We start from the raw sequence: 12,488 nt of genomic DNA on the forward strand, positions 1-12,488 counted from the left end.
TGTGAATGTGAGGTGTTGCAATTTGGGAGATCAAACGTAAGAGGCAATGGCAAGATCCTTAGCAGCATTGATGTACAGAGAGAGGGATCATCGGATCCAAGTCCATATCTCCCTGAAAATACCAACACAACTGGTTACAGCGGTAAATAAGGCATATGGCACGCTTGCTTTCATTGGTCAGGAATTTACTACAATGTTGACAGCTAATCTTCTCATAAGCTCTCTTTGTCTCTGTTTTTTTTTTGAGTTTTCACTTCCAATCCAAACCTTTGTAATCATGCTCAATCTTGCTGGTATTTACAACCTGACCCTCGGAAAAAAAGCAAAATATGAGCTGCTTGTCTACCTCGGGTATCTCTTTATTTGTCCAGAGAGCTCTGGATTTATTTGTTCCTCCTGCTCTTTATAGGATTGTGCCTTAATCATATCGGACGCAAACTATCTTTCTCAAAGGCAGCCATTGTTCCATAACAATTTTCCCTGTGAAATGCTGTTACCAATTACCTTGGCCAGACCACTCCAATACCATTGAAATTGGCCGTCTCCAATTACTGAATTTGCATTTGTGCCATCATCCTTTCAAATAAAGAGCCTTTTACCTTATTATTTTGCCTTACTCTGATTGATGCTATACTCTAAAGCATGTGCACTTTTCTGCTCCCTGATGATTAGACAATAGACAATAGACACAGTAGCAAGCCATTTGCCCCTTCGAGCCAGCACTGCCATTCAATGTGATCATGGCTGATCATCCCTAATCAGTACCCAGTTCCTGCCTTCTCCCCATTATCCACGGACTCAGCTACTTTTAAGAGCCCCATCTAGTTCTTTCTTGAAAGCATCCAGAGAACCTGCCTCCACCGCCCTCTGAGGCAGAGAATTCCACAGACTCACCACTCCTCGTCTCCGTTCTAAATGGCTTACTCCTTACTCTTAAACTGTGGCCCCTGGTTCTGGACTCCCCCAACATCGGGAACATGTTTCATGCCTCTAATGTGTCCAAGGCTATGACGGTTATGAACCCTTGTTATTACTGTTCATTCATTGCCGTTCACCTTTGCTTTTTCCCTTCTTATTGTCTTCCAAATATTCCCCTCCAAACCTGCCTTCTAATGTCTTCCTTCTGATTTATCCTCAGATTCACACCTGCTACCAAACTAGCTCAAACAACAGCACTAGCAATCCCCATCTCTCAGTGGGGACACTGGTCCCATTCCAATTGTGTTGCAGCCCTTGGGGCTTGTAGACAGTCAAAGAGCAGCTCCACAAATTCCACCTCCCATGGTAATGTTCCCAATCCCGCCATAACTTAACACCCTCCCTCCAGCCACACATTTTATCTTCCCGTTTCTGTATTTACCAGTACTTTGGGTAATTACTGTCTTTTGAGTTCTTGCTTGTTTCTCTCTTTTCTAGCTCGTTAAATTTGGCCAGTAATCCTTCATTGCACCTATAGTTGACAGGACTATGGAACATGAGCTACTGGTTCACCCTCCTCCCTCAGGATGCTTCACAGTCATCCAGTGACATCCTCGGCCCTGGCACCATGCAGGCAACATACCAACCTATGACCATTGAGAAGACTGCCCATTTCATTTTTGAATTATTTATGACATTGTTCTCTCTCTATCTTCCCCTCTATGCGTGCTAGTCACTCGTGATGCCATGTTAGTGGCTCTGGCTTCACCTCATTCTATTCCCCCCTTCCCCCTCCCCAAACAAACTATCAGCCTCACCTGTATCCAAAAAAAGTAAAACCTCTTTGTAAGGTAGATGGACTCAGAGTAGCCTGCACCACCCTATGCCTGCCCCTCCTGGCATCCCCGGGCGCGTGCTCAGGGCCTGTGCTGCGCAGCTGACAGACGTCTGGACTGACATCTTCAACCTGTCACTTGCCCAAGCAGTTGTCCCCACTTGCCTTAAAGCCACCTCCATCGTGCCAGTGCCAAAACACTCCACTGCGGCAAGCCTCAACTTCCGCCCAGTTGCACTTACCCCCATCATCACCAAGTGCTTCGAGAGGCTGGTCCTGGCACACCTCAAAAGCTGCCTACCCCCCCACACTGGATCCCTATCAGTTTGCCTACCGCAAGAACAGGAGTACGGAGGATGCCATCTCAACGACACTTCACTCCGCCCTCTCCCACCTCGACAACAGAGACACTTATGTAAGAATGCTGTTCATCGATTACAGCTCAGCATTCAACACCATTATTCCATCAAAACTGATCACCAAACTCGGTAACCTGGGCATCGACCCCTCCCTCTGCAACTGGATACTGGACTTTCTAACCAACAGACCCCAGTCTGTGAGGTTAGACAAGCACACCTCTTCAACCCTCACCCTGAACACCGGCGTTCCTCAGGGCTGTGTGCTGAGCCCCCTCCTCTACTCCCTCTTCACCTACGACTGCACACCTGTACATGGTACTAACACCATCATCAAGTATGCAGATGATACAACGGTGATTGGCCTCATCAGCAACAACGATGAGCTGGCCTACAGGGAGGAGGTCCAGCACTTAACAGCATGGTGCGCTGACAACAACCTGGCCCTTAACTCCAAGAAGACCAAGGAGCTCATTGTAGACTTCAGGAAGTCCAGAGGCGGCACGCACACCCCCATCCACATTAATGGGACGGAGGTGGAACGTGTTTCTAGCTTCAGGTTCCTGGGAGTCAACATCTCCGATGACCTCTCTTGGACCCACAATACCTCTACTCTGATCAAGAAGGCTCATCAGTGTCTCTTCTTCCTGAGGAGACTGAAGAAGGTCCATCTGTCTCCTCAGATCCTGGTGAACTTCTACCGCTGCACCATCGAGAGCATCCTTACCAACTGCATCACAGTATGGTATGGCAACTGCTCTGTCTCCGACCGGAAGGCATTGCAGAGGGTGGTGAAAATTGCCCAACGCATCACCGGTTCCACGCTCCCCTCCATTGAGTCTGTCCAAAGCAAGCGCTGTCTGCGGAGGGCGCTCAGCATCGCCAAGGACTGCTCTCACCCCAATCATGGACTGTTTACCCTCCTACCATCCGGGAGGCGCTACAGGTCTCTCCGTTGCCGAACCAGCAGGTCGAGGAACAGCTTCTTTCCGGCGGCTGTCACTCTACTCAACAACGTACCTCGGTGACTGCCAATCACTACCACCCATTATTATTTTTTATTCAAATCGTTTACTATGTCGCTCTTCAAGGGAGATGCTAAATGCATTTCGTTGTCTCTGTACTGTACACTGACAATGACAATTAAAATTGAATCTGAATCTGAATCTGGTCTGCTCGGTTGCCAGGGCTCTGTTGAGACCACATCTAGAGTATTGCGTACAGTTTTGGTCTCCTAATTTGAAGAAGGACATCCTTGTGATTGAGGCAGTGCAGCGTAGGTTCACGAGATTGATCCCGGAGATGGCGGGACTGTCATATGAGGAAAGATTGAAAAGACTAGGCTTGTATTCACTGGAGTTTGGAAGGATAAGGGGGAATCTTATAGAAACATATAAAATTATAAAAGGACTGGACAAGCTAGATGCAGGAAAACTGTACCCAGTGTTGGGCGAGTCCAGAACCAGGGGCCACAGTCTTAGAATGAAGGGGAGGTCATTTAAGGCTGAGGTGAGAAAAAACGTTTTCACCCAGAGAGTTGTGAATTAATGGAATTCCCTGCCACAGAGGGCAGTGGAGGCCAAGTCACTGGATGGATTTAAGAGAGAGTTAGATAGAGCTCGAGGGGCTAGTGGAGTCAAGGGATATAGGGAGAAGGCAGGCACGGGTTATTGATAGGGGACGATCAGCCATGATCACAATGAATGGCGGTGCTGGCTCGAAGGGCCGAATGGACTCCTACTGCACTTATTTTCTATGTTTCTCTCCCCCTGCACATACTTTGGCTGTAGTGTGACAATATCTCTAACAGTGCCATCCATAACGCTCCTAACACTGTGAATAAGCCACTGTGATTCCAGTCACGGTTCTTGGTCTATATTCCAGAGTCCAACTTGCTGCAACTGGAAACACTTCCTTTGCCTGTGTTTGTCTAATCAAGGTACATTAACAAATTAAATGCATATGTTGTTTGCCATATGGATGTAATATCCTCCGAAACAAAAGGGCAGGCCATTTATCTACAGATGTATCATTGGAGTATTGGTTATTCACCATTTTCATCGTGGCTGCTTTGCAGCTGACAGCCAAAATATGCAAAGGTATATACAGTCATTACTCATTCTGAAGAAGGGTTTTGGCCCGAAACGTCGCCTATTTCCTTCGCTCCATAGATGCTGCTGCACCCGCTGAGTTTCTCCAGCATTTTTGTGTACCTTCAATCTTCCAGCATCTGCAGTTCCTTCTTGTACACTCATTACTTCTCGATTTTAAATCTAATTTAAAATTTAAATCATAATCATCTGTTACCAAATAGAGAACGGTACACAAAAATGCTGGAGAAACTCAGCGGGTGCAGCAGCATCTATGGAGCGAAGGAAATAGGCAACATTTCGGGCTGAAACCCTTCTTCAGACAGTCTGTGTACCTTCGATTTTCCAGCATCTGCAGTTCCTTCTTAAACCAAATGGAGAACAGCAGCAGGTTAAGTCAGTCTGCTGCATGTGACTGATGAGCTATGCCAGTTTTCTGACTAGTTAAATGACCAGTCCTTGTTTAAACATAGAAACATAGAAATTAGGTGCAGGAGTAGGCCATTCGGCCCTTCGGCCCTTCGAGCCTGCACCGCCCATTCAATATGATCATGGCTGATCATCCAACTCAGTATTCTGTACCTGCCTTCTCTCCATACCCCCTGATCCCTTTAGCCACAAGGGCCACATCTAACTCCCTCTTAAATATAGCCAATGAACTGGCCTCAACTACCTTCTGTGGCAGAGAATTCCAGAGATTCACCACTCTCTGTGTGAAAAAAACTAAGCCAAGAAAAAAAAGAAACTAAGAAAACAAAAATATTTTCACTCACCATTGCAAGCACAGGACCTGAGGCCATGCTCTGCCTCACAGAAAGGAATGCATTCCCCATTTTTACACTTTCCCATGTCCACGCAGATCGTCTCATCTGCCGCATTACCAGGAGCAGGACATAAATGGTCAGTGCCTATCAATAAGAAATGTTATTAGTTGGAAATCCAGCATTATTGAATAAATGTCCTGTTTTACAGAAACTTGGGACAGGTTTAAATTCAATTATTGTGGCTGAGAGAACAATTCAATCAATTGCAATAAATGCAATGTCCTTCCTTTTTCAAATAATTATCTAAAATTACAACCAAGGTAATTATTTCAAAGTGCTAATCTAGCGCATTGCAACAGGAGAGGTGGTGGTCTGTTGCACATGGAAATATGCTCAGGATGTCTCCTTCAGAGAATACCACCTCAAAAACATGTGCTTCATCAGCATTCATGTGGGTCGGATCCATTCTGTCCACATTTCCTAATGTAGGCCATTTCCAGGCTTACAAGTATCAGTAAATCTGTTGGGAGTCATAAAGAGGTTGCATAGAAAGTATTTTAATATTTATGAAGCATTTTCTCCCTCCCCCCCCCCCTTTTTGGTAATTAGGATTTAATGATCGTTTGTGCAAACTGCTGGACATTCTCCCAATGAACCAATACTGCACTTATGAGAATCCAATTGAACAGCATTCTTCATAAAGGATAGTGCTGCTCACTCACCAGAACATGCATCTGTAGGGAGAGTGTGTGCATTGTGTCTGGAAGATGATTAGCTCGAATTGAATGAAATGAATGAATTGAATTATCCTTTATTGTCATTCAGACCTTTCGGTCTGAACGAAATTTCATGCCTTGCAGTCATACATATAATAAAATAACAAAAACACACAATAAACACAAATTTAACATCCACCACAGTGAGTTCACCAGGCACCTCCTCACTCTGATGGAAGGAAAAAGTCTTAAAGTCTCTGTCTCTTCCCTCCTTGTTCTCCCTTTGCGCTGAGGCGATCCAGGCTTCCGCTGTTGTGACCCCGCCGGGTGATGGTAAGTAAGTCAGTCCCGTGGCCCGGGGTGGTCGAAGCTGCTGAAGCTGCCGCCCTCCAGTCCAGCGGACGCAGCTGTTGTTGCGGGAGCTCCGGAAAAACAGGTCACCAACCTGTGACCTGCGAGCTCCAGACAATGTCGTCCACTGGGCCTGCAGCCGAGTCCCCAAAGTCAGGTCGCCGCCGCCGGAACACCGCCACAGCCCCGAAGTCGGCCAGCCTCGCGCAGGTAAGTCCTGGCTGGCTCTGCCAGTGACAATCCACGTGGCATAGTTATGCAGAAATCTAACCCCAGAACTTGTCTACAACCAATCATTCTCACCGACAACAAGCCATACTAAAGTGTTCAAGAAGGAACTGCAGATGCTGGAAGATCGAAGGTACACAAAATTGCTGGAGAAACTCAGCGGGTGCAGCAGCATCTATGGAGCGAAGAAAATAGGCGACGCTTCGGGCCGAAACCCTTCTTCAGACTGATGGGGGGTGGGAGGGGAGAAGGAAGGAAAAAGGGGAGGAGGAGGAGCCCGAGGGCGGGGGGATGGGAGGAGACAGCTCGAGGGTTAAGGAAGGGGAGGAGACAGCAAGGGCTAGCAAAATTGGGAGAATTCAACATTCATGCCATCAGGATGCAAGCTGCCCAGGCGGAATATGAGGTGCTGTTCCTCCAATTTCCGGTGTTGCTCACTCTGGCAATGGAGGAGACCCAGGACAGAGAGGCCGGATTGGGAATGGAAGGGGGAGTTGAAGTGCTGAACCACCGGGAGTTCAGGTAGGTTATTGCGGACTGAGCAGAGGTGTTCGGCGAAACGATCGCCCAACCGCCGCTTAGTCTCCATACTAAAGCCATACTAAAGTGTTCGTATTAAAATTGGTCATCAGCCACATCCATTTCGACAGTTCTTAATAACAGTGTTATGTAGAGTCATTAGTGTTGAAAGGATGTATATAACTATTAGGCAGTACATTGTCGCTATCACTGTAAATGTAATATGTAATAAGCTGTGATATGCTCAGAATTAATTTCTTACAGGCATTTTGCAATGTTGATGCACCAGAGGCACAGAAAGTAATAGCCACAGAAGGCACAAACTCCACTTCCTCAATGGGACACCTCATCCTGGAATGATGATTCGCACTGTACCTTTGTTTCACGTGTCCCCAGAGCTCTGGAAATAACTCCTAATGGGGTGAGATTGGCCTCTGAATCCCTACAACATTTTTGAAAAGTTACACTGGCTTTAAATGTAATGTACGTAGCTTTTGGCCACCACTCACCAGTGCAAGTAGATTCTCTTTTGCATGTGGCATTGATTGCTTCCTGACACTGCTTTCCCACGTTTTCAAATTGGCAATCCTTGCAGCAGGGGCTGTTCTTGTCACTTTGGAAACAGGCAATGTTTTTTTTTAAATCATCTCAAAACGACATAACTGAATAGAAGTTAATAAACGATAATAAATTGCAAGATGTCAATTTCCCCAAGCACAGTTTAGTTAGAGACGTACGACACTGCAGATGCTGGAATCGCGAGTGAAAAACAAACTGCTGGAGGAACTCAGCGGGTCAGGCAGCATATGTGGGGAGGGGGGACGGGGGACGATAGATGACATTTCAGATTAGGACCTTTATACAGACAGAGAGAGCTAGCGGGTGGAAAAAGGAGAGGTGGGTGGGTGATGAGTGGATGGAGGAAGTGGAAGCCACCTGAATTACCCATCCCACCTGTCTGTCCTCAGCCTCCTCCATTTCCAGTGCAATGCCACACACAAACTGGGAGAACAGCACCTTGGATTCACTGAGTAGTCTATAACCCCACAGAAGGAATAATGAATTATCCATGTTCAGATAAAACATCGTTGTTCCTCCTTATATACCCAGTTCCACCTATCCCCCTTCTTCCAACCTCCCCCCCCACAAGTCCCCCATGCACACTCCTACCCCCTCCACCTGTTCCTGCACCCAGTTCATTTCCCCTCCTCCATCCACTCACCACACACCCCTTTTTGACTCCCCCATTTGTCATTCCCAACACCCCCATCTAGCCACTATCCCTCCCTCTGGTTCTATATTTCACTGCACGCCGTCCTTTCCAACAGTTGACCCACCCCTTCCACTCATCTCTTTCTCCTCTCTACAGCATCAGTCTGAGAAAGGATCCCATAGAAAATTCAACTGTCCATTTCTCTCCACAGATGCTGTCTGCCCCACTGAGTTCCTCCAGCAGTTTTATTATTTCCTCAAAATTCCAGCACCTGCAGATTCTTGTGTTTTCAGGAGATATCTGTTGACATTTGCTCAACACTCAATTCCATTTGCAATTCCTCAGTAAATGAACCAGCCCATGCCTGCATGCAGACGCGTGGGCTGTCGTATTATTGTCTAAATTTATTTTACATCTGAATTACAGAGCAGAGAGAGATAAATTTATGTGAATTCATAATGCAGCTCTTTCATATGATTAATCATAACAAATATTTAATTCTGTTGCAAAACACAATGGTCCTCCAATAGTAGTTGCCATAGTTTAAAATAAAAGACAAATGGGGATTTAATAATCCTGGGTGACTTTAATCTTCAACCATGAACTTGTCCTTAAGGCATGGTATCCTTGAGGACAAGTTCACGAAGTGCAGTGTCTTGGAACGATAAACTGTGAAATTAGAGATCAAGCTCCTTTAAATCTCTTTGTGTATAACAAGTCAGAATTAATTTATGATATCTTAACAAAAGTTCTTCTGGGTTAAGAAAACCAAAACAGGGTAGAGTTTCCTGTTCAGGTTGAACGTAAGATATTAGGTAGCACGGAAGATGGCGGCGCGTTCAGACGCAGCGGCTTTGCGCTCCCAAGTCCGAGTCAATTCGGAGCAGCATGGTACCGAACGCAGCTGTGAAAAGAAGGTATTTAAAAACCTCAGAACCCCGAGAACCCCTAGATTTTTTACAAACCATGTTCTCGGGGTATCTAAATCTAAATTGTATTAGCTATTTAAGTTATGACATCGGATGGAAGCTGCATACCAAATCTCGTTGCAGTTATGTGCAATGAAAATAATTTAGTAGTAAAGTGTTAAAGCCTTTCATTATTTTTACCTGCATTTTTTGTTTTTCTTGAGTTTACATACTTCAGTACAACATTTGTCCTCGTGTAGATGTAAAAGTCCAGGATCACACTCCTCACCTTCATCCACACGCGAGTTGCCACATACTTTATTGTTCCTTTTTTGAAAGCACTTGGATGCTTTATTAATTAAAGTCTGGTAAATTGATCGTTTGCTGCAGTTGGAGAATAGCTAAAGAATCATACACATTATGCGAGTTACATAATTTAGCAATGTATTGTGGAGTTTAAAAAATAAATCACTTAATTTGATATAATTCATTTTAATGCCTGCTGTACACGCATTTTAGCACAGGTTGGTGAAAATTATTCAGAGGTAAAATATCCAATGCAAGTTTCAATACGTTATATTAGCAGAGGGATCATTTTTAAATGAAAAGTAAAATTACACGGGACATTAAACTGATTTGCAGTAATACAAATCATTCTTAACATGGTGCTATATTTATAAACAAGAAACCTAGATCAAAATCATCTCGTAGTACACAATGCATTTTTGAGAACAAAAGATCTGTAAAACCTCTTGCATCAAAATGGAAGCACTTTGAACTGCCTTATTTTGATCCAAACATCGCATCAACGTCACAGCTCTTGTGACATGACACAATGCTGCTAGAGAACCCTAAATACAGCATCAACACACGGACAACAGATTATACGGAGCACAGTGTGGATAGGAGACCCAGCTTTAACTTGAATGCAATCTTCCTGCATGTCAATTTAACTCAGTGATAAAACTGAAATAATACATTGACATCTACTGCATTTACCACTGAATGCTCCTTTAAATCTCTTCACACCAAAACTTTATAGCTTGCAAAATTTAAATTTTATACTGTAGAAAGCTTTTATTGGGACGAGGGAGAAAATGATGAGAGCAAGGGGTGTGAACTGTCATTTCCACTACTTAAGTAGGGTGGTTCCCAATTAATGACCATTAGCTATTAAGCTTTGTGGCCACTCACTTGCATACCTCAATGTTCGGAAATACTCACAGTTTTCTACAGAAAATCAATAGACAACTAGACCCGAATGAATATTATAAACTAGCCAGTTTCTAAACCCCATCAAACGTTTACAGTTTGAGCAGAATTTGTCAGATATCAATAAAAAATTAGAACCTACCCCTCCCACCTTCAGAAGTTTAGTGCAAGGAGGCTTGAATATTTTGGGTACTTGATGAAGCATTCGTGGTTACATAAATTGGACTGAAGCATGGAGTAAATGTCTTTCCAATATAACCTCTCAACAAAAAAAGTTACCCATAAATTGAGTTTTTACAATTCCCACAGAATTCTGTGGCATCCTAAGGGATACTGATATCTGTTGAAATACAGCTGAGGTTGAACAGAAGAAACTGCAAAGATATGATGCAAAGCTGTTAAAGGCATCCTTATAGCAACCAGTAAGTAGAAATGTTAATCCTATGACACCTGGTTAGACTCAAATCAAATCTCAGACAAGGCAATCCATTGTTCCACTGTGGTTTTATTTTATTTGACTGGGGGGGGGGTGTCAGTGCTTGAGCACATTGAATATAAAGTTGATCGCCGATCAGACTTTACTGCTTTGTTGTTTTTTATTCATAAGAAAGTAGGTATAGGTTGCGCCAAAAGAACACAATAAAAATTAATTCATGCTCTACCTTGTTATTATTCTGGTCACCACTCACTGCAATAGGATACATGACATATTTGCCACCATCATCATCAGTTGGAGCACATTCATGGCTATCAGGATCATGCTCTGCTCCAAAGTTATGGCCTAACTCATGAGCAGTGACGAGATCGGCTTCCTGTTTTGTAAATTATTATCAAGAAAGCTCTTTGTTAAACAGGTCTTTATTAAATGAGCAGCAACAGCAAAGACATGAAAAAACATGCTTACATGTACAGGTCATCCCCAGTTTGTGGCCCGGTCCCGTTCCTGTGAATCGTTCGTAAACCGGAACAATTCACAAGCCGGAAATGCAGCCCCAGATGGCTGAAGATACCTGCAGCCTCCCAGCAACCAGCAAATCCTTAACACCACTCTTTCAGATGTACAACCTATACATAAGTCAGGCGTTCATAAGTTGGGGACTTGTATATATATAGTTTTACTCATTGGGAAATTCATTTTCCATTTCAAAAATCAGTTCAGAGGACCAAATGATTGATGATTCACAATATTTTGTACATTTCAATATTTTATTTATATATACATTTCTAATTTGATTATTTTATAAAGAGCAGCAGGCATAGACACAATAGGTCAAATCACCATCTCCAGTATCATCGAAATCAATTAGTTAATTGTTCTAAGCTTTTGACAATGCTTCCAAGCCAAAGAGAAACACTATAGTTTCTCTTTAAACACTATATTTGTATTAAGACACAAGGAAAAAAAAATCATGAAATGCAAAAATCTGATATCATCTCTACCATTTTCTCCACCAAATAATTTCATCCATATTTTCATATTCACATATTTTTTCAAGACAGGAAGCCTCTCAGCTCATTATGTCTGTGCCGGTTCACACAACATTCCCATCAGTGCCATTCCCCCATTTTCTCTGTGTGATTTATTTTCATATAGATTCCCATCAACTCTGCCCGAATTCTCCCTATTGGCCATATTTTGCTTAAAATTGTAATTAGAAAATATTCACAGGCAATTTTCATTACCATGTTGGAATAACATGTTTAGCTGAACATAATCAGTGGTTGATGTTTCCTTAGGAGGAAAATAAACAGCAATAAGAAAGATGATTCATGTTCAGTTGATTTCCCATCTAATATCTTCTTCGTCCAGTCAGACTTGCTACTAAAATGACAAGAATCACCCTAAACTCAACAAGGTCACAAATGTGGCTGGGAAGGCTATATGAAAAAACAACTGGATTGAAAGCATAATGCAGCATTAACATATGAAGTTGATATTTAGCAATTCCTATGGGTATTTTCTGAATGCAATTTTTAGCAAAATATGGCTAATTTGGAGAATTTGGCATTGATGGGAATGTGTATACCTCTCAGCCTTAATAAACTGCCCCGAGATTGGAAAAATTATAAATTTCGATTAATGAAATTTCAATGGCTGACAAGCAGAAAGAATCAATTGCAATATCATAGTACATACGAGCATAAAGTTACAATAGCAGGTTGGTATAACAAGGAATAAGTACCCCCAAGAAATTAATTATTTCCTTCACAAAAAGCATATAGCAGAATTCTATGGTCAATTTATAAATGAAATTAAAAACAAGTAATACATAATTTACCTTAGTGAGGATTGTTTTTCCATAATTCCTAGTACTTGTTAATCCTGTATTTAGGTAAACTTGTTTCCGCATGACTGGGTGATCATAGGCTGGTGAAAA

At 43.1% G+C, this 12,488-nt stretch overlaps 1 protein-coding gene across 2 annotated transcripts in view; it reads right to left on the minus strand.

Annotated features, from left to right (window-relative positions):
• The window catches only part of adam17b (ADAM metallopeptidase domain 17b), a 68,611-nt gene that overhangs the window by 20,077 nt on the left and 36,046 nt on the right, over positions 1 to 12,488 (minus strand). For both annotated transcript variants that reach the window (XM_055635294.1, XM_055635295.1), the window contains exons 10-14: positions 12,390 to 12,478; positions 10,773 to 10,922; positions 9,100 to 9,299; positions 7,287 to 7,390; positions 4,973 to 5,107 (exon numbers count right to left, since the gene is read on the minus strand). In XM_055635294.1, the coding sequence (XP_055491269.1) occupies positions 4,973 to 5,107; positions 7,287 to 7,390; positions 9,100 to 9,299; positions 10,773 to 10,922; positions 12,390 to 12,478 (678 nt within the window). The remainder of the gene's footprint in view (positions 1 to 4,972; positions 5,108 to 7,286; positions 7,391 to 9,099; positions 9,300 to 10,772; positions 10,923 to 12,389; positions 12,479 to 12,488) is intronic.

This window comes from Leucoraja erinacea, chromosome 5 (genome assembly GCF_028641065.1).
Source record: "Leucoraja erinacea ecotype New England chromosome 5, Leri_hhj_1, whole genome shotgun sequence".
In the NCBI taxonomy this organism is placed as follows: Eukaryota; Metazoa; Chordata; class Chondrichthyes; order Rajiformes; family Rajidae; genus Leucoraja; species Leucoraja erinaceus.